General features: G+C 49.2%; 3 protein-coding genes and 1 long non-coding RNA gene across 8 annotated transcripts in view; 2 read left to right on the forward strand and 2 right to left on the reverse strand.

Moving 5' to 3' along the window:
• Positions 1-3,036, forward strand: part of NBR1 (NBR1 autophagy cargo receptor) — a 29,135-nt gene extending 26,099 nt beyond the window's left edge. For 3 of the 4 annotated variants that reach the window (XM_048830134.2, XM_048830133.2, XM_048830131.2), the window contains exon 22: positions 469-3,036. In XM_048830134.2, coding sequence (XP_048686091.2) covers positions 469-645 — 177 coding nt within the window. In that variant the 3' untranslated portion in view covers positions 646-3,036. The remainder of the gene's footprint in view (positions 1-468) is intronic. The other variant, XM_048830132.2, reaches the window with a different exon arrangement.
• A 2,363-nt stretch (positions 3,037-5,399) lies between these two features.
• On the forward strand, positions 5,400-21,309 carry TMEM106A (transmembrane protein 106A). The gene is made up of 8 exons (XM_048830335.2): positions 5,400-5,508; positions 12,727-12,964; positions 13,425-13,488; positions 14,019-14,178; positions 14,781-14,921; positions 15,380-15,423; positions 16,563-16,616; positions 19,357-21,309. The coding sequence occupies exons 2-8, from the start codon at positions 12,745-12,747 to the stop codon at positions 19,475-19,477; spliced, it is 804 nt and encodes a 267-aa protein (XP_048686292.1). The 5' UTR covers positions 5,400-5,508; positions 12,727-12,744; the 3' UTR covers positions 19,478-21,309.
• On the reverse strand, positions 9,582-12,126 carry LOC142070176 (uncharacterized). The gene is made up of 3 exons (XR_012666175.1): positions 11,623-12,126; positions 10,692-10,804; positions 9,582-9,806 (listed from the first exon to the last, which is right to left on the reverse strand). It is a non-coding gene; the product is annotated as an uncharacterized LOC142070176 (long non-coding RNA).
• A 1,405-nt stretch (positions 21,310-22,714) lies between the features above and the next one.
• CCDC200 (coiled-coil domain containing 200) lies at positions 22,715-26,587 on the reverse strand. Of its 2 annotated transcripts, none has more exons than XR_007353850.2 (4): positions 26,461-26,587; positions 25,599-25,686; positions 23,591-23,673; positions 22,715-22,938 (listed from the first exon to the last, which is right to left on the reverse strand). XR_007353850.2 is itself a non-coding variant. In XM_048830336.2 (4 exons), exons 1-4 carry the CDS (start codon positions 25,935-25,937, stop codon positions 22,912-22,914), a joined length of 276 nt encoding a protein of 91 aa, XP_048686293.2. In that variant the 5' UTR covers positions 25,938-26,093; the 3' UTR covers positions 22,715-22,911. The 2 variants fall into 2 exon arrangements, 1 of the variants encoding a protein (XP_048686293.2); XM_048830336.2 differs by lacking the exon at positions 26,461-26,587 and adding an exon at positions 25,860-26,093.
• Between the last annotated feature and the right edge of the window lie 400 nt (positions 26,588-26,987).

Below are 26,987 nucleotides of genomic sequence, written 5' to 3' on the forward strand. Positions count from 1 at the left end.
AAGTTCCCCAGGGTGACTTCAGTTCTAACCCTTTCTGATTGCTCCTCATACACACTTTTTTTATGTAGGGTGATGAAATGTACAACCACATATAAAGGGTGGCTGTACCTGGTCCCTGCCCCAAAGAGCGTAGTTTGAGAGGTGATCCTCCTGTTGCCTGCAGTAGGGTAGGACATGGTAATCTTGATTCATTTGGAACATGAGCCGATACTTAAATCCATCTCTGAAGGGCTAATGCACTAACCAGCTGCACTAGACAGCCCATGCAGACTAATTCTTGGTTGCTAAATGAGACCCTAAAAAGTGAGGTCATTTCAAATATCAGAGACTGTAAACAATTTAGTGGCAAATAAAGCTAAGATTAGCTTTAAAATCTTTTTATAAAGTATTAAGTTTTCTGCTTTGAAATAGAGATGACTATTCAGTCAATTCAGTATTTTGAATTTAAAGGGTTCTCTTTTCTTTAAGCAGCCTACAACTACAGAAGAGCAGACTGCCACTCTCCTAGCCAATCTGTGTGAGATGGGATTCTGTGACAGGCAGTTAAACCTGAGACTGCTGAAGAAACACAACTATAACATAGTGCAAGTAGTTACCGAATTGCTTCAGATCAATAACAATGACTGGTACAGCAGCAGATATTGACTCCTCCTTGTAGCCAAAGCACCCATATTTGACCAGACTGTTATTAAACACCACAGCAGCAGACTACTCCCAGGCTTCCTTCTGTTTTGGGGTTGGGGGATAGAAGCACTTCGTTTCCATTTTTCTTGAACTCTTGATTTGTTCCTTCACTGAAATCTCAAACACGCCACCTGCGACTCAGAATTTTATGAATCAAAGACCAGAATTTTAACTTTGCTTTAGACACTGGATAGATAATTGAACAAGTTTTAAATCTGATTTGATACTAATCTCTTGTATCTGGGAGTTCAGTAGAATTATTTTAAACTTCTCCAACAAAAGTGACAACTTCCTCTTTTACTGTATAAGTTGTTTTTGGGCAGTTGGGATATTTGTTCATGCTGAGGTCAGCAAAACAAAACATTGGGAAGAGGGGCCAGACACTGCTGTTAAATGTAGTCTTACCTAATCTTCAAGATCTGCACACAGCTAGCAGGTTGCCACTTCTACTGAGGGTTTTTTTTTTAAATTGACTTTTTTCTAATGCATGATAGAAGTACTAATAGACTAAAAATACAGACTAAGCACTCTTTTTTTTTTTTTTAAAAAAAAAAGAAAGGGGGTGCTCACATGAAAGACACCTTTCAAAAAAAACAAACCCATGACTTAAAATTTATTTTAAAATACTGAAAGTATAACCCGTGTTAATTTAAATGTACTTAATGAAGATCAGGAATTTCATTTTTTAATTTCATTGTAGATACAATGAAGCATGAGAAATTGATTCACCAGCAGTTCCTGACCAGTATCTGCAATGGTGAATAGTACAAAGTCACACAGCCTGCATAAAATATTTTCCTAAATTAGAATAGAACTACAGGGAAAAGTCCACCTATGAATCCTTAGGGACCTTTTGCAAAGGATGAAGGTTTGACTGTTACTTTTTCCAAATCACTCCAGTGCAAACCTTCTGTTTTACTGATAAAGAACTGAAGAATATGATAGGTCAGGCCTATATGGGCGTGTGAATTCTAGTTATGTTTGGGAATGTGAGTAGGAGTGAGAGGTAGGATTTGGTTGACTTCTGGTTTAAAAAAAGCAGTGACTCCAGCAGCATAAACTACCCAGTCTCTTGATGAATCAGGTTATGCTATATACAGTTATATTGTATGGTACAGTGCCATTGCCGTTTTGGCTTATGTGCAGTTTTTGAGAGAGGTGAAAATCTGAGAAAATAATTCCCCTTGAAACCTGTCAGAGCTAGGGTTTGATTCTTGGAAGAGACCAGAAACCATCAGTGTCCACTGCTGTGCAGTAGTGTGCCGGTACTTCGTAACGTAGAACCCAGTCGTTTGGATTTGACAGCAGTGTAGACTACACTCTTATTTTGAATCTGTCATGGTGTAAGTGAATTTTTTTTGTCCTTGCTACAGCAAAACTCATACCATTGACAGTATCGAAAACACATTAAATTCTGATCTCTGCTGCTTCTAATTAAGGTGTTAATATTTTGACAGGATGTGGATAAAGAGTCCAAAGCAGTGTCAGTATTGTGATTGACTATATAATAATCATTAGCCATACAAATATAAATTAGATTCTATTAAATAAAGTATTAGAAGAAAATATGTATCAGATACAATTTTGTTTAAAACCTATTTTTATAGAAGATGCAAGATAACAAATTGTTAAACATTTATTTTGAAATACAGTGAGACTATTTTGCAGTGTTTCTCCCCAGTACATTTCTATCTGCTGTGGACCAATTCTAGATAATTCTTCACTTGATAAAACTACAGTTTAATACTTTTTCCATCACCTACAGTATGTGTGCAAACTCTGGTCTGTAGTATTGTAGCTCAAGCTTACAGAGAATGAAATGGTGAGGATGAAGTTCAGTTGCTGGTAAGCATCTTACTTTGATCTGGATTGTTCAACAAGAATTTTTTTTTTTAAATACATACCTTTATACTAGGGTGGGTGGGGTTTTTTGTTTGTGTTTTTAAATAAGTTTCCATTTGAGCTACTTTAAGTAGTTGTTAAACACTAAAAGATTTGCAAGTAACACTTCATTTGAGATTGAAACCCTTTCAAGTTTGCAAGACCTATTCTCTTTAGTTTCCCCCTCCAAAATGCTTGGGTTAGTTTTACTGTTGTAACTCTAAGCCATTCTCCTGTATCCTGATCGTTTTAGATAATGTATGCTTGGACTTAAGATATATTTCTGTTGGCTTTGTATATTTTGTTAATGATGCATGATATAATTTATAATATATTCCATAGTGCAGATAAGGTCTTTGTATATTATTTAGAATAAGCACTTTAAAGTCTTCAAATGTGATGTAAAAAAAAAAAATTAAAAATCTTTGCCTCGGTCCTTATAATAAAATCCTTAACTATTTGTTCATCAAACTCTTAAAGTGCACTTAGTAGCCTTGCAGTAACACAATGGGAGTGACAAGTACATTTCTGATATTATGAACTAGTAGGATACTTTGGGTTTTTTCCTTTCACATAACTAGTGATTGACTGTCTCACTATGCAGATTACTTATCAAGAAAAAAGTTCATTGATGTTAGGTAGCAGGGTTGAGAGCAGGAAGTATGGAACAAAGCATCTGAACAATTCCAGTTTTGGCACAGCTTTGGTGAGGGCTCTTATGCAATCTCTTTGACACATAAGGGGATAAATACAGCAAGGTTAAACAAAGATGTTGAGGTCACTTAACTAATGTTTCTGTGGAGCTGCTGAGCATTATGATTCTGCAGCTGTAGTCTGAACCAAACTTCTTACTCCTACCTGTGATTTAAGTGGACATCTTGGTTCATTTCCTCATTCTGTTACTACTGTTCTGGTAGAAAGTGTGCAGCTCTACTTTTATCATAGTTCTGTTGAGCTGTAACCACAGTTCAAAGGCGTGCTCAGGCCCTGAGCCAATCATGTGAGAACAGCGACCCGTAGACTGTGACACAGCCTAAAACTTCTCACTGTTGCACAATCCTCTATGCAATTCCACAGTTGGGGGCAGTTCTGTAGAATAATAGTGGTATAAACAGGACACCTTTTAATCTGACTCTCAGTAGTTCTCTACAGTCATAGGGAGGGAGCTTCAGCTAGGGAAGTGCCAGAGCAGGGGATTAAAAGTCCTGTGTAGACAATGTTAAACACCAAAATAATGAAATGTGATTGTGGCCATAACGGAACCATAGCTGTGCCTGTTGGATTATTTTCATACAGTGGACCCAAAGGTGCTGATCTGCTCTGCCATCCTTTTGTAATGACAGGTTTCAGAGTAACAGCCGTGTTAGTCTGTATTCGCAAAAAGAAAAGGAGGACTTGTGGCACCTTAGAGACTAACCAATTTATTTGAGCATGAGCTTTCGTGAGCTACAGCATCCGATGAAGTGAGCTGTAGCTCATGAAAGCTCATGCTCAAATAAATTGGTTAGTCTCTAAGGTGCCACAAGTACTCCTTTCCTTTTGTAATGGTGGCAGGTAAACTCCATTTGGTAGTTATTTCTATTATCCCTTTCTACTTAATTACTGTTTCAACTTTCCTGAAACATCCTCCTCTCTCAGCTACTATCAATCTTCCTATGACACTACTGTTGGTGAAATTTTTGTGCAGTCTGCTCTAAATCTGCCAGTGGTGGTAATACCAACGTTAAACCACCCTCAGCTACTGTGCAGAATTCTGCATATAGGCATAAAGTTTCTTCTCTTGTCTGTTTAAAGGGCACAGTTTGCTCACTGGCACTGGCCTAACAAGCCTACAGTTTTGCTGTACACCTGCACAAAAACACCCCCGGCCTTGCTGTGGGAGAACAGCATGCTTTCCTGCTCCTAACCTAAAATACATTTCCACCTCCAAAGGGCCCACTTGATGAGGAAGTGGGTCACTGGTTTAAGGAAACTTCTGAAAGCCAGCAGTGGGCTGAGAGGGGCTGTAGAGCTGCCCTGTTCCTGCTGTGTAAAATCCAAGGGTGGGGCTGGGATTTCAAAGGGTGCTTGGATGCAATGGCCATACATGCTAGAATTGAGGGTGCTGCTGCACCCCTGGGCTTGAAGTGGCTTCCGTTCTATGCAGGGTTTACCATTTGGCTCAATGAGTACTTGTGGCACTTTAGAGACGAACCAATTTATTTGAGCATAAGCTTTCGTGAGCTACAGCTCACTTCATCGGATGCATCGAAAGCTCATGCTCAAATAAATTGGTTCGTCTCTAAGGTGCCCTAAGTACTCCTTTTTGTTTTGAGAATACAGACTAACAGGGCTGCTACTCTAGAACCTGTTTGGTTCAATAGCTCTCAGCACCCCCCCCCCCCATTAACGTGTGGAACTCCTTGCCAGAGGATGTGAAGGCCAAGACTTAAGAGAGTTCAAAAAGGAACCAGATAAGTTTATGGAGGATCAGTCCACCAGTAGCCAGGATAGGCAAGAATGGTGGCCCTAGGCTCTGTCGGCCAGGGCTGGCGCCAGGGGCTGGATCACTGGGCGAGTCCCGGTTCCGTTCGCTCCCTCCGGGGCTCCCGGCGCTGGGCCGGACGGGCCGTGGGCCGGGGCCGGGGCGGGGAGGGGGACGAACCCCGCAGGCCCCCCGGGCGCAGCCCGTGTCTGCGCCGCTAAGGCGCAGGCCGGGCGGGGTGCGGCCCGCGGGGGGCCGCGGGCCGGGGCGGGCCGGGCCGCGGCCCCCGGGGCGCCGGTCCGGCGGGGGACCGCGGGCCGGGCCGGGGCCGAGCCGCACCTGCCGGCAGCGGCGGGGAGAGGCCGCCCCGCCCCGCCCCGCCCCCGGCCGGAGGCGTGTTTGGTTCCGCTTTGTCCCGCTCCCCCGCGGGGCTGGCTCGGCTGCTGCTGCTGCCGCGGGCCGGAGGAGCCGCCGCCGGGGTAAGAGACCGGGCCCGGGGCCCTCGCGGGGCGGGGGGACCCCGAGCGGCCCGGCCGCCCCCCGCCCTTGTTTCGCCTCCTTCCCCGGTGTTCCCCAGGCCCAGCCAGCCATGGGGGCCTGCCCGTGGGGGGGCCCTCACTGCCCCCCATTACATGTACCCCCAGGCCCAGCCAGCCATGCGGGCCTGCCCGTGGGGGGGCCCCAGCGCTGCCCCCCATTACATGTACCCCCAGGCCCAGCCAGGTATGGGGGCCTGCCCCGTGAGGGGGGCCCCAGCGCTGCCCCCCATTACATGTACCCCCAGGCCCAGCCAGCCATGCGGGCCTGCCCGTGGGGGGGCCCCAGCGCTGCCCCCCATTACATGTACCCCCAGGCCCAGCCAGGTATGGGGGCCTGCCCCGTGAGGGGGGCCCCAGCGCTGCCCCCCATTACATGTACCCCCAGGCCCAGCCAGCCATGGGGGCCTGCCCGTGGGGGGGCCCTCACTGCCCCCCATTACATGTACCCCCAGGCCCAGCCAGCCATGCGGGCCTGCCCGTGGGGGGGCCCCAGCGCTGCCCCCCATTACATGTACCCCCAGGCCCAGCCAGGTATGGGGGCCTGCCCCGTGAGGGGGGCCCCAGCGCTGCCCCCCATTACATGTACCCCCAGGCCCAGCCAGCCATGCGGGCCTGCCCGTGGGGGGGCCCCAGCGCTGCCCCCCATTACATGTACCCCCAGGCCCAGCCAGGTATGGGGGCCTGCCCCGTGAGGGGGGCCCCAGCGCTGCCCCCCATTACATGTACCCCCAGGCCCAGCCAGCCATGGGGGCCTGCCCGTGGGGGGGCCCCAGCGCTGCCCCCCATTACATGTACCCCCAGGCCCAGCCAGGTATGGGGGCCTGCCCCGTGAGGGGGGCCCCAGCGCTGCCCCCCATTACATGTACCCCCAGGCCCAGCCAGCCATGGGGGCCTGCCCCGTGAGGGGGGCCCCAGCGCTGCCCCCCATTATATGTACCCCCAGGCCCAGCCAGCCATGGGGGCCTGCCCGTGGGGGGGCCCCGCACTGCCCCCCATTACACGTACCCCCAGGCCCAGCCAGGTATGGGGGCCTGCCCCGTGAGGGGGGCCCCAGCGCTGCCCCCCATTACATGTACCCCCAGGCCCAGCCAGGTATGGGGGCCCTGCCCCGTGAGGGGGCCCCAGCACTGACCCCCATTACATGTATCCCCAGGCCCAGCCAGCCATGGGGGCCTGCCCTGTCGGGGGGCCCCAGCACTGCCCCCCATTACATGTACCCCCAGGCCCAGCCAGCCATGGAGGCCCTGCCCCGTGAGGGGGGCCCCAGCACTGTCCCCCATTATATGTATCCTCAGGCCTAGCCAGCAATGGGGGCCTGCCCTGTCGGGGGGCCCCAGCACTGCCCCCCATTACATGTACCCCCAGGCCCAGCCAGCCATGGGGGCCCTGCCCTGTGGGGGGGCCCCAGTACTGCCCAGGCCCAGCCAGCCATGGGCGCCTGCCCCATGAGGGGGCCCCAGCACTGCCCCCCATTACATGTACCCCCAGCTCCCTGCCACAGACACCCCCAGGTACAGCCAGCCATGGAGGCCCTGCCCTGAGGGGGACCCCAGTACTGCCCCCAATACCTGTACCCCCAGCTCTCTTCCACAGACATGCCAAGGCCCAGCATGCCATGGGGGCCCTGCCTTGTAAGGGGGATCCCATCACCACCCCCTGTTACATGCACCCCCAGCTCCCTTCTGCAGACACCCCTAGTCACAGCCAGCCATGGAGGTCCTGCCCTGAGGGGGACCCCAGCACTGCCCCCTGTTACATATACCCCCAGCTCCCTTCCACAGACACCCCCCAGGTACAGCCTGCCCTGAGGGGGACCCCAGCACTGCCCCCATTACATGTACCCCAAGCTCCCTTCCACAGATACGCCAAGGCCCAGCTAGCTATGGGGGCCCTGCCTTGTAAGGGGGATTCCATCATCACCCCCTGTTACATGCAGCCCCAGCTCCCTTCTGCAGACATCCCCCGTCACAGCCAGCCGTGGGGGCCCTGCCCTATGAGGGGGACCACTTCACCCAGCACTGCCCCCATTACATGTACCCCCAGCTCCCTTTTACAGACACGCCAAGTCCAAGCCACCCCCAGCCTTGTGCCCAGAGCTAGTCATGGAGGAACCTTGCCCCCATATCCTCCCCAGTACTTGTAACTTGCTCCCCCCGTAGAGGCACCTCCAGCCTCCAATACGCTGGTGCCCTTTTCCCCATGCACGGAGCCAGTTGTGGGGGATCCCTGCCAGGTAAATCCAACCCCCAAATCTGTTACCTCTTCCCCCAACCCCATAGGGCCAGAAGGAAATGACCTAGCCCTGTTCGAAAGCACTGAAACTGGCTCCTAAGCAAGCAGGAAACTGATGAGCCATGTCAGCAGGAAACATATCACAAATAAAAGGGCTGAGCTTGAAAGATCTCATGCAAACCCCCACTCCCTAGGCCCCTGTGAAAAGGGGTCCTGCTCCTTCCTAGCCACTTGTGCAAGCTCACAAACATCAGAGTGGAACAGGGGAGCGAATGGCACAGGTGCTGGGGCGGCCTACCAGGACTGTACTTTTGCAAATGGAGGGGCAGATGTTCAATACTAACCAGGCAAGCGAATGGCAGTGTGTTTAGTAGGCACTGCAGAGGTGTGAATGGCACCCTCGGATGTCTAAAGCTGTGTCATCCCTGCCAAACCACCGTGGAGTTCAAACCCCTTTACTGCTCATCCCGAGGAAACCCTGTGCGACTGAGAGAACTGAACGGAAGTCATGGCACAAGTTCCCAAACCCAGACACAATCTCCCTCTTGGGGAGGCAGTGTTACCTCCTATGGGGCTTCTGCTATACCTAGCCTCAGCTCTCCTGGAGGCCAGTAATCCATAGATTCCAAGGCCAGATGGGACCACAGTGACCATCTGGTCTGATCTCCTGTATAACACAGGCCAGAGAACTTCCCCACAATAATTCCTAGAGCAGATCTTCTAGAAAAACATCCAGTCTCTATTTAAAAATTGTCAGTGATGGAGAATCCACCGCGACCCTTGGTAAATTATTCCAGTGGTGAATTACCCTCACTGTTAATAACACATACCTTATTTCCAGTCTGAATTTGTCTAGCTTCAACTTCCAGCCATTGGATCACATTAGACCTTTGTCTTCTAGATTGAAGAGCCCATTATCAAATTTCTATTCCTGTGTAACTTCTTCTAAACTGTAATAAAGTCACCCCTTAACCTTCTCTTTGTTAAGCTGAATAATGAGCTGCTTGAGCCTGTCGTTGTAAGGCAGCATTTCTAGTCCTTTAATTATTCTTGTGGCTCTTCTCTGAACCCTCTCCAATTTATCAATGTCCTTGAATTGTGGGCACCAGACCTGGACACAGTATTCCAGCAGCAGTCCAGCATGATGCCTCCCCAAATATTTTTCAGTTCCTGCTTTCCAGCATATAGTTCCCCATCCTGTTAGTATGGCCTACGTTCTTTGTTTTCAGATGGATACGTTTCTATTTATCTGTATTAAAACACATTGTTTGCTTTCACCTAGTTGGCCAAGTGATCTAAATTGTTCTGAATCAGTAACTTGCCCACTTCATTATTTACTGCTCTCCCAATTTTTGGTAAATAACTTAATCAGTGATTATTTTATGTTTTCTTCCAGGTCATTGACAAAAATGTTAAATAGCTTAGGGCAAAAAATCAGTCTCTGTAGGACCCCACAGGAAACTCACCTGCTTGATGAGGATTCCCTGTTTACATTCCCATTTTGAAATCTATCAGTTAACTAGTTTTTAATCCATGTAATGTGTGCCGTGTTCATTTTATATTGTTAGTTTTTTTTAATCAAAATGTTGTGTGATACCAAGCCAAACACCTCGCAGAAGTCTTAAGTATACTGTGTCAACACCGTTACCTTTATCTACCAAACTTATTATCTTGTCAAAAAAAGATACCAAGTTAGTTTGACAGGAACTACTTTCTAGAAACCCATAGTGACTGGCATTAATTACATTACCCTCCTTTAAATCTTTATTAATTGAGTTCCATATCAGCAGCTCCATTATCTTGCCCAGTGTCCATGTGAGATTGACATGCCTATAATTACCCAAGTCATCCCATTTACTGTTTTTAAAAATTGGCACAACATTAGCTTTCTTCCAATCTTCTGGAACTTCCGTGGTGCTCCAAGATTTACTGAAAATCATCATTAACAGTCCAGAGGGCTCCTCAGCAGCTCTTTTAAAATCTTGGATGTAAATCACCTGGACCTGCTGGTTTAAAAATCTCTGATTTTAGTAGATTCTGTTTAACATCCTCCAGAGATATTTAGTGGAATGAAAAGTGTGTTAACATCACTCTAGGAAGAGACTGCACCATTTGTTTTTTTTCCTGCCAAATACAGAATGGAAATATTTATCCAAAACTTCTGCCTTTTTGCATTATTACTGATAGTTTTACTGTTTCCATCTATCAATGGATCAATACCATTGTCAGGATTCTTTTTGCTAATATATTTTTAAAAATTTCTTACCGTCCTTAACTCTGCTGGCCACAGATTTCTCCTTGTGTTTTCCTTATTGATTTTCTACGGTTCCTTAGTTCTGATTTATATACATTACCATCAGCTTCCCCTTTCTTCCATTTATTATATTTTATTTTTTTATTTTTTATAGCTGCCTTCACTAACTCCAACCCAGGTTGTTGCTTTTAACAAGCAAAGCCTTCTTGCCTCTTTGGCCTAGCATTTGCACGCAGCATCGCTAGTGATGCACTTGTCTGTTGTGATAGGCAGCGAGCTGTTAGTGCTTTGGACCTTTTGAAATGATACTCGTTTATCAGCTTCCAGCACTATCCTTCAAACTCTGTTTTGTTCTTTGATCAAGGAGTTGCTCTTTTCTTGTCTGTAAAGTGCCATGCACACACGTGGTGCTGTATAAATAATAGTAGTTACACAGTCAGTGTGGCTTCTTCCCAGCGCCCAGATTATCTACATACGTTATTAGGCCACCTTTATGTATCTTGCAAACCGCATCCGCCCAAGCCCTCTCCCTCAGGGGTTAAGCATATAAGAGCAATTTTATACTGGGAATGAAGAGTCGCAGCTAAAGAGTGCCGTTCTCCTAATGTACTGCAAATTAGCAAAGGAAAGGGTTTACCTTATGCTTGGCTTTCCCTTGACATCAGCAGGCGTCTCCCAGCCCCTGTAGTCTTTTGTCCCAGTTGATGAAAAACCACCGCTTTAATTCCTCCTCCTCCTCATTTTTTACTCCTGGAACAGGAAAAAAAAGCGCAAGTATTAATGGGGAAAATTGCAAGGGTAAGAGGCTGAGACCAAACTGGCTAGAGGAATCTTTGAAGCCTCTAGCTGAGCAGTTCTCAAACTGTGGGTTGCGACCCCATTTTAATGGGGTCACCAGGGCCAGCGTTACGCTCGCTGGGCCCTGCCGCTTGGGACTGAAGCCGAAGTCAGAGGGCTTGAGCCTGGGGTGGCAGGGCTCTGCCCCCCCAACTCTGCCCAGGGTTGGGGGGCTCAGGCTCTGGCCCCCTCCTGTCTGGAGTCATGTAGTAATTTTTGTTGTCAGAAGGGCGTCATGGTGCAATGAAGTTTGAGAACCCCTGTCTAGCTCTCCAAAGGAAGCTGCAGAGCTAGGGGATGGGTCCGTAGCAGAAAAGCCTGGGATCAAAAGTCGCAGAGTCACTGGAATTTTTCCGGCATCAGAGCCCATGGTCTCCCCTGCAGCCTTCCAAGCTGCAGGGTTGCAAAAGGGTTGGGTGCTCAGTGGATGCAGTAACTCAGAAAATGGGGTGTCAGGGAGCTGCTGTGGGGAGATCCCCTTGTGACCCTAAAAGAAAAGGAGGATTTGTGGCACCTTAGAGACTAACAAATTTATTAGAGTATAAGCTGTTGTGAGCTACAGCTCACTTCATCGGATGTAGCTCACGAAAGCTTATGCTCTAATAAATTTGTTAGTCTCTAAGGTGCCACAAGTCCTCCTGTTCTTTTTACGGATACAGACTAACACGGCTGCTACTCTGAAACCTTGTGACCCTGTGATCAAATCAGCAGTGCTGCAGTGATTATCTTACCTCCTTACTTTAATGAAGTCCAGATGCTTCCTTTGTCACCCAGGAATATCACTACTTGCCTCCATGTGATAAAGATAAGTGGCTTCCAGAGTTTGCTAGACTCTGATGCTGAGCTCAGCAGCACTGGTCTGGGGACTAAAGGAAAGATCTAGATGTGTCCGTGGGTGTTGTGCCCCATCCCCAAGTTCTTTTCTCCAGCGCGTGTTTCAAGCAAGAATCAGGAGTGGTTCTTTACGTCCAGCCTCATAACTTTCTAGGTGAGTGCAGTTGGTCTTCCTTTAGGCCCTTTCTGTTGAGAAGCAGCCTGTGTCTCAGTCATTAAAGCGAGACTGCCTCGACTAGGGAGCAATCCTCTCTCCTTTCTGCCGGCAGATGACATCATGGAGGAAGGTGCAATCAGATGGTCTGGTGGTAGAATATTATTCTTTCACTTCTGCTATTTTTCTTCTTTAGTTGCAAACGCTCTTTAATAATAAGCCTGGCTCATTGCAACAGCTGATTCACGAGTTTCTGATTGCAAGGGGCTGCAGTGAGCTAGGAAGAAGATCTGAGAAGTCATTCTGGCTTAAACAAAAGGGGAGAGAGAAACACTGATCTGATTTTAATTAGGCATGTGTTTAGTAAGGTTAAGTTTGGTGAGGGATTGATGCATTCAAAAGTGAGCGCATGCGTGTGTGCACACGGTATTCTCGCTGCCAATAGGGTGAGTGATCTGACATATGGAAAGAACCTGGGAATTGTTACTTGTAGATTTTTGAAGTGTTGCCACCCACAAGTATTCAAAAATTCATGAGTCAGACCCCCAAAATTAATGAGATTGGAAAAACCAAAACACATTGGGTTCTTTTTATTTACCTTCTGTTTTTGTAGCCATTAGCTCATGCTCGAGATAAGTTTTCCCCTGTAACCATTTGGACTAGAAAAACTTACTTTTCATTTTTTTAAATTGAAAGCTGAGATTCTGACACATTCCCATGACTCCAGGACGTGGGGCTTTAGGAAGTACTCCAACTATTGCAATATTTGCTATTAAAAACACAAGAGTTAGCAGGACTGATCAGTAAAGAGACGTCTTTTCTGGAATGTTTTTGTTTTTGGATCTAGTGAAAAACTCTTTCAACTATGGGTGAAACGTTTTCCCAGTTCTGGAAGGTCTCTGTCCAGAAGGAGAGGGGAGAGAAATCGATTCTGCGCAGGAAATCGGCTGGTGAGGATGAAGTCACCAATTATGGCACCATCAATGGAGGAGAGTCTGCCACATCCTGCATGCCCTGTGTAGGCACTGTGAGTCGGGGCTGCATCAACTGCCCAACGTGCCAGGGAACGGGAAGAATCCCCAGGGGTAGGTGGCTCTTGTGTGTGCTTGGTCAGTGGTTTTCAGCCTTTCCAGGCACTTCACCAATCTGACCTCTGCTTATTGCTTCTCACTCAGCTCTGCGCCCTATGGAACACCAGTCAGGATGGAGCACTGCATGCTGTGACCTACAATCTCCGTCCTGTACTAAAGAGAGAGCCTGCAATTGGCTCCATCTTGTGTTAATCAGTGCAAGACTGGGGCTGTTGGAAAGTATCCATGCAGCCCTATGTGAGCAAAGCTCAGTCTGTCTCTGTTAGGTCGAAGCCAGCAAGGGTTATTTGAGTTAGATCCCTGCATCCCTCTGAACGGGGCAGCGTTTGTAACGAGAATGCTGATAGGCCCTAAACTGCAGTGTGGTGCTCTGCAGCCTGATGTGCCCTGTTCACTACTGCACGCAGTGCGATGCATCTCTTCTGACCTGCACCTCTTATCTTCTGTCTTTCAGAGCAAGAGAAGCAGCTGGTGGCTCTGATTCCATATGGTGACCAGAGGCTGAAGCCCAGACGAACGTAAAGTCCTGTTTCTCCCCTGTTCTTTTAATGCTCTGACTGCGTTTAAATGTATGCAGCTAGGGTGCACAGCATTACATGAGGAATCTGTTTGCAGAAGTTCATTTAAAAGCTTTGTTTCTCACTGGGCCCCGAGCTGCAGTGGGTTTGGTGCCTGCAGGGCATCTGCTCTGTGTTGGCTGTGGGCTGTACAAGCAGCACTTCTTCATGCAGGAGGGACTGTGGGCTGGGATTCTGGGCTAGTTCTGTTTGAAAAGTGCCGCGTGGGACTGCTAACTTCCAGCAGTGACAAGCAGCATGTTTCGGGGTCTGAACCCCACCCCCTTCTGGCCCCAAGGTGAACTTGCTACCACTGGCTAGTACACAGTCCCTTCGCAGGCCCTCATGTCTTGGTGCTCACTGCGTCTGAGCAGGCACTCACTCCCCCCGTGCTTGTCCAACCCCGTAGAGACAGGGCTCTAGCCTAGGACAGTGCTGTGGGCAGTGCTAGGCCACTGTTGCAGTTATGGTCCTTTGATGCTGTCTTGCAGGAAGCTTTATGTGTCCCTTGCTGTGACGATTTGCCTGCTGATGTCATCTCTCATCATATTCTTCCTGTTCCCTCGCTCCATCGCTGTGCAGCCCGCAGGGCTGAATGCCTCCTCCATTGCCTTTAATTCCACCATTTCCAGTATCGATCTCAACATGACAGTGAGTTCTCAGCTCAGTGCGTACGGTGACATTGAGCTCATATCCCATTATCAGTCCATAGCTTGGCTCACTTCTAAGTCTCGGAGATAGCGCGGCAGGTCAGTAGTGAGCTAGTTGGCAGAGCTGTGTGCGCACAGTGGGACAGCAGGCAAGACTGGAGTGGCCAGTCAGAAATGAGGCATGTTGGTGGAGCAGTGTGTGATGGGGCAGGAGGTGCTGCCGGGTGGAAGTGAGCTGACTATGTAACAAATGTTGGGAATTGTTTGTCGTTGTGTGTTGTATCTTTCCTCCGCTTTCAGCCCAGCCATGAATATGTGGCACAGGGAGCAGAGCAGGGAGCAAGTGATTCCCAGAGCAGCTCTGGGGCAGGTGAGGAGTTTTGCTCCTGTAACTTAAAGAGCCAGTGACTCTCACCCAAATGTGATCTTGGGTGTTTCCTTGGGCCAATCCTCTGCAGAGGGGAATTGCCACGGCCAAGCTATGAGTGTCTGAGGACTGGCGTTTGCAGGGCTGTGGTGCTGCAAGGTCACTGCACGGAAATCGAGCACATGCATTAACCTCGCTCTGTGAGAGCTTCAGGCTGAGTTTGTCTCTCTCCTTAGAATGTGTTGAATGTAACCAACAACAACTTCTACGCAGTCACTGTCACCCAACTGGACATTGAGGTCTTACACCTGTCCCTGGTGATAGGGAAAACCACCAAGAAGAACCTCCTGAATATCGGCCCTTTGCGCAGCGGCCAGGTGGGTACTGCTGCCTGTTGCTGCCCTGTCAAAAGGTCTGGCCCCCTTTGGGTGGGGAGAGATAGTGGTCCCCTTCTCTGTTGCCTTGTATTTCTATTGCCCCAGGGGCAGAGAGTCCCTTCACCCCCCACCCCCATTCCTGTCTTTCCAGCTGCCCATTCACCTGCTGGCCCAGGCCAGTACTTAGCAAACAGGGGAGGCAAAAGACCGAATCCTGAAGTCTCATATGGGTGTTTCCTGCACAGGTTCATGCTGTATATTGTAACTATGTCGAGATCTGCCATGTTGTAACTTGGTCCCAACACAGTGTGGATTGGATTTTAAATACTGGCTCTGAGCTGTGTGGAATTGATGGGATAATCTTTAACTCTTTGTGTGCTCAGATCACTGGGCTGCACCTGTACATGGTTACTGTAATCACTGTAAATCTCCAACTAACTCTTCTGTTTTACTTGCAGATATATTATACGGTCTCCAGTCTTATACAGGACTATAATACCTAGTAAGTATTTCTCAGAGACTTACTTTCCTGGCTGGTAAGTAGCATTAATGTTTCTGGGCTTTTCTCAAGGGGCAGTCTGGCATAAATGTATAACTTGGGCCATAGCCTCTTTCTGTCTGACCCTGCAGTGCAGCTGAGAATGTGTCCTTTTGAGTTTCATATGTGTAATCATGTGGGGACAGAAACCCAGCATGTCCAGTTTAAATTCATAGAATCATAGAATATCAGGGTTGGAAGGGACCTCAGGAGGACATCTAGTCCAACCCCCTGCTCAAAGCAGGACCAATCCCCAATTTTTGCCCTAGATCCCTAAATGGCCCCCTCAAGGATTGAACTCACAACCCTAGGTTTAGCAGGCCAATGCTTAAGCCACAGAGCTATCCCTGAGCCCCTTCCTATTCCTTTCTAGTTCTTCTGCCTTAAATGTTTTCCCAGCCTGCAACTGACAAGACTGTATAACTTTCAAATCTAATACCCCCCACAGATTAATCAATCTGGTTTGGAAATGCCTGATACAGATTAGTCCATCTGTGTGCAGTTAAGTGTATCTACCACCCCCAATCTCTGTGAATGAGCAGTTTGGTGATTCTCCACAGGCATCTCATGCGATCTGTTTCCTGCTCTGCCCATGGTGGGGGAAGATACTAGGTGTTGCCAGAATGTGAATTCTCCCATCTTGTTTTGCTTGATAAATTTGCAGGGAGGGTATCATGTCTACACTACAAACTTCTACTGCATAGCTATGTCTGTCGGGGGTGTGATCTCTGACCAAATCAGCTGCATCGGTAAAAGCTCCTAATGTAGATGCAGTTATAATGGCAAAATGGCACTTTCACCAGTATAGCTTATCGTGCTCAAGGAGGAGAGAGGGGCGTGGCTGGAATAAGCTTTGTCAGCTAAAGGTTTAAAGGAATATGCTTTGCCAGTATAAGCAGCGTCCATACAAGGAGTGCTTTGCCAAGTAAGCCGATCAGTCCAACCACACCGGCAAAGCTTTCCAAGTGTAGACCTGATCAGAGAAGTACTTAGGAGAAGCTTGCGCTTTCTCCCCAGGCCTGGGTTGCTCTGTGGTGCAGACGGATTTTGTGTGATGAAAACATTGTACTGCAAAATTAATTCTCTATTTTCTGTCTTCTAAGCAACATCTGCACCTGGATCAAAATTAAAGTCCACAACGTTCTACTGCACTTACAGTAAGTGGCATTTGGTTAAAAGCAAATCACTCGCTGTTGATCTGCGCTGTCCCAAACATTCCTCACTGAGGCAATCTGAATTTCCCTTCATATTAGTGTTTTCAAAGACCAAGACTGTTTGAAGTTTTAATTAGTCTTTCCTCAGGTAGGTTTGCAACTATTGGCGTGGGTGTGTAACAGTTATTTCAGAGTAGCAGCCGTGTTAGTCTGTATCCGCAAAAAGAAAAGGAGGACTTGTGGCACCTTAGAGACTAACCAATTTATTTGAGCATAAGCTTTCGTGAGCTACAGCTCACTTCATCGGATGCAACAGTTATTTGAATTTTAAGGGGAAAGTCACCCAAGCTATTGGTGCAGAGGAACACGCCCTGACTTCAGCTCCCAGAGAGCTCCAGCAGTGCAAACCCAGAGGGTTGGTGAGGTGACTTGTACAGTGGTACTGTTTCAGCCTGCATTGGGAACAGCTATACCTGTGTCTGGAGTGAATGGTGCAGGCTGTGTGGGGGAGAATGAGCTTGGCCTGTTCCCCAGAGGATAGATCCTGTACATCCACCATGTGGGGGCAGAGTGACTCAGACTGGTGCTTGAGGTCTTCAGAATTTGAACAAAGACCCCAGATGTGCAGATGGCTGTGAGACCAGGGTGTGAAGGAACAAAGCACATTCTCTCTTCTGCAGACATCCTGGCTGCAGGGGAGGTCCTGGCCAGGAAGATGGCCTGAAGGCATTGCACTCAGCTTGACTGCACATGAATTGTGCTGTATTTTGAATGGGCCAGTGCGAATGGCCCACACCAGGCAAGCCAAGAAAGCTTTGCCTCCTCCTCCTATGGAGGTGGGAGTGAGTGTGGGCCCACACAATCCTTCTCAGGGGTTGGTCAGTAACATGACCCAGAAACTGACCTGCCATTGACAGCAGTTTCCTGTCTGGCTGCCAATGGAGCAGTGATGACAAACCCATTTCCAAAAAGAAAAGGAGTACTTGTGGCACCTTAGAGACTAACCAATTTATTTGAGCATGAGCTTTCGTGAGCTACAGCTCACTTCATCAGATGCATACCGTGGAAACTGCAGCAGACTTTATATATACACAGAGAATATGAAACAATACCTCCTCCCACCCCACTGTCCTGCTGGTAATAGCTTATCTAAAGTGATCATCAGGTGGGCCATTTCCAGCACAAATCCAGGTTTTCTCACCCTCCACCCCCCCACACAAATTCACTCTCCTGCTGGTGCTAGCCCATCCAAAGTGACAACTCTTTACATAATCAAGTCGGGCTATTTCCTGCATAAATCCAGGTTTTCTCACATCCCCCCTCACCCCCATACACACACAAACTCACTCTCCTGCTGGTAATAGCTCATCTAAACTGTGTGTATGTGTGTGTGTATGGGGGTGGGGGGGATGTGAGAAAACCTGGATTTATGCAGGAAATAGCCCGACTTGATTATGTAAAGAGTTGTCACTTTGGATGGGCTAGCACCAGCAGGAGAGTGAATTTGTGTGGGGGGGTGGAGGGTGAGAAAACCTGGATTTGTGCTGGAAATGGCCCACCTGATGATCACTTTAGATAAGCTATTACCAGCAGGACAGTGGGGTGGGAGGAGGTATTGTTTCATATTCTCTGTGTATATATAAAGTCTGCTGCAGTTTCCACGGTATGCATCTGATGAAGTGAGCTGTAGCTCACGAAAGCTCATGCCCAAATAAATTGGTTAGTCTCTAAGGTGCCACAAGTCCTCCTTTTCTTTTTGCGAATACAGACTAACACGGCTGTTACTCTGAAACCCATTTCCAACGCTGTTCTTGAACCATGGCTTAGAGTGTGGTTCTCCGCTGTGGCCCATGTGGCATCCTCGGGGCCATACATGTCGTATTGGATGCAGCCCACATAATGCATTGTGGACTGCATATGCAGCCCACAATGTTAAATAGGTTGAGAACCACTGACTTAGACACAGTGCGGCCAAGTCCCCGTGGTGCATTGTGGGGTGAGAATGGTTTGGCCCGTCTGCTGTACAGTTGAACAGTCTGGATCCCCTCTGGACTGAGACCTGTGGTGACGGGGCTGAGCATCGATTAGGATGGCGTGAACAGCTGCGGTGGCGCTGATGCTCGGCCCCAGCTCCTGCAGCCACGCCATCTATCTGCTGGACTCGCAGGCGGCGGGAGGTGACTCAGTGGTGGCCTTTGCTGCCTCTCTTCTGTGGTGTGCCGCTTCCCAGTGGCGTTAGCCCTGCGGTGCCTGGCATGGTGGGGTACACGCTGTTCTTTGCTGTAACACTGAGAACAGAACGGGAAGGTATGTGCTGCTGTCGCGGTCCGTCGTCGCTTCGACTGCACAAGTGCTCGGTTTGCTTGGCATGACGTTTAAGGAGCAGGCGGAGCAGCACAGAGGTGCAGAGGCCGTAGCAGTGAATGGGTCCAGCTTTAAAGGTTGTGTTAGAAGAATATTGCAGATTGCTGATGGGGGATCGCTTAAATGCTGCCTTAAAAATAAATGCAGTCTGAGGGACCCCCGCCCCACAAATGTGTGAAACGGGGCAGCTCGGCCTGGACTTGTGGTGTGAGTGGTTTGGAGCTGCAGGGTAAGAAAGACGAGAATTGTCTGAGTGGCTGGGAAAGGCCACAATGGAACTTTTCCTTAAAGTGAATCCCAGCAGAAGATCCAGCTTGGTGCTTTCAAATCTCTCTCTAGTTCAAGTAAAATGGATTCTTGTTGTGACTGTGCGTTGCAGGGGCACCCTGACCTGCTCATACCTGTGCCACTCGGAGCAACTGGCTTTTGAGAGCTACCAGTATGTGGACTGTAGAGGGAACGCAACACTGCCTCACCCGCTGTACCACCGCCCACCATGACAGAGTCACTGGACGATGACATTCTCCTGTCGCAAAGGCAAGTTGTACCAGGGACATAGCCACTCCAGGGGCTTCTCTTCCAAGCCACTGTGATTTTAAACAGGACATTTGGCTCTCCCTTGGGAGGAGACTTTCAATCTGCTGCTGTCTCCTGGTCACAGACTGACAAAATTTCATGAACTTGGAACATGCTGCTCTGAGTTTGCAATTCCCATTTGTAACTTGTATGGTGGTTGGTGTCAGCAGATTATACACTGTATAGGGAAATTGTTGTATTAGCAGATTCAGAGAACTCTGCTAGGTTGTTAGCTACCTTATCCTGTGCAGTATTTCACTAGGGGAGGCATTACTTGTTGGTCAAATCAGCTCTTCCTGACAAATAACATTTTTGTGCCTGAGCCCTGTGGTGTGGATGCTCTTGGCTGGAGAGTGCCTCTCCTAGTGATTCTTGGATTGCAATTACACCCCCAGCTCTGCAAAGCAGGGAGAAACCCAGTTTGAACTGACATCTAAGAACCTCTGGCTCTTAAATAACAAGCTCTGAATAATGTGCTAAAACTATGCCTGGTTTGCACAGAGAGAGGTAAGGGTGGTGTAGTGGATGCTGGGCCAAGTTCCTCTGCTAGGGAGGCTGGGTAAGTATGTTCATTCCCTGGCTTTTCCTAATCCTACCAGAGGGATCGTCTCGCATGAAGGGTTGTGCAGTCCAGATCGATGCAGCAGCCACGGTCTGTCTTGTACCCAAAGTGATCAAACTGTACCAGAGCAAGTGGATCCTTGCAGCGTGGAGGGCGGGAGGGGAGGGGAGGGATTGCTACATCCCAGAGGGCAGAGGGAGGTGAGGAGCCCATCATGCATTCTCCACACAGCACATTCCATTTGCTGGGCTCCTGTATTAAGGAGTTGAACTTTAACAAGTGGCAGGAATCTTACCTGGATAAGAAAATCTCAGTTCATGCAAATGCCAGGAAACAACAGCTGCTGTTTATACCTATTTGTAGCATTTTCTATGAGGGGAGGATCCCTGGCTGCTCTTCCACCCTCTCTCCAGAGACTGGTAGGGTGCAGACTCATTCGCTGTAGGAACAGCTCAGGCAGAGGACACACACTCACGTTACTGCCTGCTAGACCCCTGGGCGTGAGCACCCTCCTTAGATCCCAGTGTTGCTAATGGCTGGCACGTTCTGCCTGGATGGATGGATGTATAGAAATTGCTGGGCATATGATCTGACCCGGAGCGGCCCAGCATTGCCCTAAACACCTCTCCAGCCAGGTGAGACATGGTGGGAAAAGCAACACGCATCAGAGCACTTGGGAGAGGAAACCTTTGTGCCTCAGCAAAGAACTAATCACTGTCCACCAGACCCCTGCCCCTGGGGTGGCACTCTCAGCAGAGACGCCTAGGGGCCTGACCTTCCTGGAGGTCCCAGCAGGGCAGTGTGCTGTAGCTTGCCTTTCATCTACCTGCTCTGTGGATCCAGAGGTCCGGTCTCCAGGGCTCCCAAACTAGCACATTTCAGCAGACACACGTTAATCATTAAGTGTCTTTTCCTGGTTGGTTGTGTGTTCCATTAAGGTTGCAATAGATTAAATCCCTGCCTGAGGAAGCACCTCGTGTTCTGAAAGCGTCACTTGCCTGTTGGCTCTGGTCCTTTTCCATTGTCTCTCAATGTGTGTTTGCATTTGCTGTGTTGTTGGACCTGCTCTGCCATTCTCTTCTTGCTGCCTCTGCCCCGGCACAGCCGTGGAGAGCTGGCTGTGCTCTGGCACGACTGTGCCTGTTACCTGCCTGCATCAATCCGTTCACAAATAAAAAGGGCGTTGTAAAATCAGAGTGGTGCTTTCTCCTTATGATCTGTGGTGGGACGACTCCTGAGAGTGCTGAGCGGGGGGCCTGATTCCCTGGGGAAATCAGTCTCCTCGTAGCGTTACATGACCCCTGCTGGCCAGTGGGGATCACTGCATATTAGGGCTTAAAAAGGGAGGAGGAAGGTTTTAAATGGGAAAAGCAAGGCCCCATGAGAGTGCATCCTAAGCATCCCCCCTAGGGGAGCAATGTCCGGGGCACCCACCAGGGGTTTTGCAGCTACTTTCTGCAGGAGGCCTGAGGCAGGAGTTGCTCTCACCGGCGGGTTGTGCATCGTAGCCTCCTACAGGGCAGTTGTTTCTCGAGCTGTAAATATAGCACACTGAGATCAAATTCTATTTGCAGGCCTTTCTTCAGTGTCCGATCACCTCACGTACATCCGTGCATTTTCATCATAACCCACCCCATGAGGAAGGGATGTGTGACTATTTCAGCTTTACAGATAAGGAATTGAAAGGAAAGGGACCCGTCTGAAGTCATGCAATGAGTTAATGGCAAGGCTGGGACCAGAACCTAGATCTCCTGACTCCCATTCATATGCCTAAGGCACAAAACTCTCCTTCTCCCCTGCCTGTTGCTTCTGTGGGTTCGAATTTGGCCTCTTAACTAGAACGTTTTCGGTATCTACAGTGGACTTCTTTGTCTTCCCCTGTGTGGGTTATTAAAGTTAGTGCAATTAGGTAACGAAGGATGGAGACCCCACAGTCACTCTATTAGCAGCTGTTGGAAGGATGAATGTGCCAGGGTAGGAAAGGAGCAGATTTCCTGCTCTGCCAGAGTAAAGGGCAGCACCCCTGGATCATTCTGTCAAAAAGACTGTTCCCTTCGCAGATCAGGAACAAATTTGTCACTGCTATACACTTTCTTCCTCGCCCTCACGGTCCCAATGAAACCCTCGCAGGATTTCATCCAGCATGTAAAAAATCCTGAGCTGTGCCAATGCTGGCACTGGTGAAATGTTTCTTTCCAATAATAACAACTTCCAAGAAATGCCAGGCTTCCTTGCAAAAAAAGGCGGGGGGGAAGGATTGAACAAAACCAACTCGGACTGGGAAGGATAATCTGATTCCTGATCATAAGCAGTGGAGTAAAATGGGCTAAAATTGTCACTGTATTTATTGTCTCTTCCCTCAGAATTTTGTCTATCAAATCGATTTTCAGTGTGTGGACAGGTGACACTAATTTAAAAGTTCTACGTCAATTCTTAAGGATGCTGCTTTCTTGGTCTGAACTTAGCTTAGTTTTAATGTAAGGTACCTGGCCTTGGTTGGGTGTAACTGTCTTAGCAGAGAGGTTGCTGCAAAGTGAATGGATGATATGCAAATGCAAGGTGCACTTGGTTGCTTAAGAGAGACCATACCCTCATAACATTCTGTGGGTTGGGAGAGTTTATTACACATTAAGGGTTACAGCCCCTGTTGGGAAGTGGCCGGCAGGTCCTATGTGTTCTTCATGCTGATGGCTTCTTTATGGTGTTGGATTTAGCTGCACTCGTCTGGAGCTCCTTGGTGCTTAAAGGCATGTTACTAGGTGAGGAGTCATTCCGATGCTGCTGGTTATTCGGTCCTTACCATTGTTGTGTGTATTGTACAGCCTGGAAGGGTAAAGAAAGATCATTTGTCTCCATGTTTCTTGTGTCTGATGGAAGCATGCATGGTGGCTGTTTTAGGCCACATCATTTTATAATTTGGGGGGGGGGGTGGGATTTGTAAAAGATTTTAAAAACAAAAGGAACCATGTTCTTAACATTCACAACTGAATTTCAAACAGAGGTGAGGAGTGGACAGCAGTGGGGTTTAGATAATGATCCAGTATTGGCAAGAAAACAGTTTTATGCAGAAATGAGAGGAATTTACCTCCAGCAACAGTTCAGGTGACTCTCTTGCTGATAACTTCTCATTATACTCAGTGTAAAGGTGCTGAACTGGAATAAGTTAGGCTGCTGTACAGTCTTTTATGCCAGTGTAACTGCATTCATGCCAGGAACATTTTGCTGCTTTAGCTATACCGGTATAGTTAAAGTGGCAAAACACCTAAGATGAGAGAAACCCTAATTCTTGATGTGGATGAGATTCATTAAGATGGCTGTGATGGCAACAAAAGATGAAAGCTCTGAAATCTCTTAGGGAATTTCCTTGCAGAGAAACCCAGGATGCTCATGCACAGGGATCACACCCTTACATCAAGGAAGCAAACAGCTAATTCTTGCTCCCAGCTCTTTTCTCACCTCTTCCCCATCAACTTACTGAGAATCTACGTGGCAGTTTTGCGCTGCTTATCGTCACGTAATGACACTTGCATGGGCAGCACTGGCAGGAGCAGGTGACTTCTGAAACAAATCACAAGTTACTAACCAAATGCAGTTGCCTTTGCAGAAACTCTCTCTCCGAATGTGAATTTATTTTACTAAATGCCTTTGCCCTGAATAACTGCAAAGCCATGAAGAGCCATAGAACCACCCACACTGCACCTCTGGGACAAAGGCAGATTCACAAGAATTTCTTGACATGCCTTTGTGTTGCTATCATACTGCCATAAAACAGCAACAAGTGGTAAGAAGATAAAATGAAAAACTGGCCTAGTGAAAGGGATTTGCAGTGGTGTATTCGAGTTTAGGATTGGCCTCAGATGTGTAGCATCGTTGGTTTATGAAGCTAAAATTTAAGGATTGACTTTATTTTTAGAACACCTGATACAATGCTGCATGAGAGAGAACTTCCACCCTGCTTTTCACTCCCATCTTAATAGGGCTGAGGAAACCTAGACTATTGCAATTCCCCCGGTAGTCTGATAGGGTCAGAGCTATTAAGGGCTTGTCTAGACACAAACTGGATCTGTGCTAACTCTGTTTTAATCCACGCTTTTAATTATTTTGGTGCATCTCTGTGTGTGGACACGTTTCTATCTATCTTAGGGTCTTATTCTACTGTCCATCGCTGAAGTATCTGAGGGCCTTCAACATAAAACTGATAGCAATGGTGACTACCTAGTGGAGTGTTGAACACTAAAACTGTGTGGAAGCAGAGTTCTAGTTTTTTTTAAACTTAATTAATTATATTGGTGTTTTTAGGTTGATTTGTTTCAGAGTTTTAGTTGTTGTTTTTGGGGGGGAGGTTGGGTGGAGAGGGTGTAAATGTTGTCAGGACAAAGGTGGAAAGGCCTTTCTGAAGAGGATGGTTTGCCTGCGTTCCCTAATGGATTAACTCCTTTTGGACAAAGTGTGTCCTGTTCTGATTATGTGAAATCAAACAGGGGACACATGATCTGAAATAAGTCTTACCCTAAAATAACTAAAACTGAACTAAACTGCTGTTACTTTGATTCCCTTTCTTTGTCTACACAAACTTTGTTTACACCTAGGGCCCGATTTTCAGCTGGGCCTCTCTCTTTTTGCACGTGAAGTTTTTCTCTCTCTCTGGTAGTTGTGGCTGTGTTGTTTCAGTGCAGTTATTTGGGGGGCACTAAAGCAAGGGCCGCTTCTGGAATTCTAGGCCATGGTTTGAATCTCAAGGTGCTTTACAAACACTAATGAATTAAACTTCATAACTCCTTCAGACTTACTGGCAAACAGAATCCAGGAGCCCTGACCTACAGTCCCCTGTACTAGCCACTGGAAACACTGTATTAGTCCTAGCAGTCTCCTTTCTACACTTCAGTCATTGACTCAATTCTCCTGTAAATCCTGCACTCTGCTTCAGTTACTAGTTCACTCATCTGTTAATGTATTATTCACCAGCCACCTAAGTTAAAAGCTGCAGGTGTGGAATGATGTGTGAGTGGACCAATTCATTTCCCTACAGGAATTTTCCCCAGTGCTGTGAAGGTGAGGATGGGATCCTTAGCGCCTTCTTCTCAAGTTCTGGTTCCCTTCAGTTATTCATGCAGCGAAGGCTTTGCCTCCAGCAGTCGGTGGGAGAAAAAGGCCTGATTTTTCAGAGGTGCTGAGCATCCTCAGTTGGAGCTGAAGCACGGAGCTCATCAGCACCCCGACGGCTAAGATACGACTGTCGGGGGCAGGCGCCGGGGTGGACCTTCGGGTCGCTTCAGGTTCTGACTCTATGCCCATCACTGCAGCCTAGGAAACGATTCTGATATCTTCCAATGTTACAACTCCCCCCAAAAAGGGGGTTTCACAAATGTCTATTGCCCTGCCCCCGTGCAGGCCAAGCTGCCACCAAGGACAGTGCCCCCTTGCCACAGCCTAGACCCTTATTCTCCTGAGCCCTGGCAAGAGCCCGCCCAGCTCCCCCTCACCTGGCGCGGGGGGCCTCTGGGGCTGCAGCTGGGGGGTGTTGATTTCGGGCCTCTGCTCAGGCACCTTCTTGGAGGCTTCTTGCGCCTTCTGCACAGGAATGAACGTCCCTTCAGCGAGCAGCCGCCTGGCAGGGTCCTCGCCCCCTTCCCCACCCCACCCCACCCCCGCTGCTCCCCCCCTCCCCGCCCCCTTCTCCACCCCACCCCCGCTGCTCCCCCCCCCCGGCCCTTGGACGCCCCCCCCCCCCCCCCCGCGCACACCTGCTGGAGGAGCTGGTTCCGCCTCCTGCGGTCCAGCATCAGCTGCCTGCGCCGGGCCTCCCAGTGGTAGGCGGACATGGGGCGGGGGGGCCGGGGCGGGGGCTGGCTCTGCCCAGGGGAGCCCAGCTGCCGCCGCGGGGACCCGGCCTCACAATGCGGCGGCGGCTGCCCGGCAACAGGGTCCGGGGAGCCGCTGCGCCTGCCGGGGGCCCTCCCTCGGGACCCACCCCCGGCTGGGGCCCCTCCTCCGGCCCGGCCCCTGCAGCCCGGGCTGCCCGCCAGGGGGCGCTGCCCGCCCGGCGTTCCGGGGGTGCCGCAGAAGCCCCCGGGATCCGCGCCCGCGAGCGCCGGGACCAGCCGGGGGCCGCGCGGAGCCCCGGGAGCCAGGCGCGCCTCTGGGGGCGCCGGGGGTCCGGCAGGTGCGGGGCCGCCCCCGGTCCCGCCCGCTCCCTAGCCGCGCTGGGCTGCGCTCGGGCCCCCCACACCGGGTGCTGCGCCCTCGGCAATAGCGCCCGTGGGCGCTCGGCCCCGCTGAACATCCGCGCAGGGCTGGTGGGGGCAGCTGGCGCCCATCTCCCACCCCCTGCTCGGGAACTCGGACCTGGCTGTTCAGGTTTCAAACCGCGGGGGCTTGGGGTGTCTCCTGCCAGCACAGCCCCCCTGCCCATCGCAGGCTGCGGACAGTTATTCAGCCTGGTGGAATCCAGTTCTCTGGTTTCGCTTGGCAGCTTCCTTAGGCCCTGTAAGCACTGAACTCTGCCTCCCTCTCTCCGGGAGTGGCTTACACTTCACAAGGGTGCTGCAAATTCCGCCTTCCTGTCCGTGTCTAGCTTCCTTCGGAGCCAAGAGTGGGTGTTACAAACACCTACTGCGTTCCCGGGTGCCCCAGAGTTATCAAATGCCAGCAATAAAACATCCCACTGAAAACCTGAGGGTGGTGCTTGTTACTGAACATTTCTGTTGTGGTAATGCCCAGTTCTCTGGTGCAGGATGGGACCATGCAGGCGTAAGAAATGACTCCCTGCCCCCAAAGAGTTTACAAGCAAGAAGTGAGACAAACAAGTGGGCAGGGAAACAGAGAATAGGGGGAACAAATGTAATAGGGTGTTTAGGACTGATGCTCTCTCC

This window comes from Caretta caretta, chromosome 27 (assembly GCF_965140235.1).
Source record: "Caretta caretta isolate rCarCar2 chromosome 27, rCarCar1.hap1, whole genome shotgun sequence".
Lineage (NCBI taxonomy): Eukaryota > Metazoa > Chordata > Testudines > Cheloniidae > Caretta > Caretta caretta.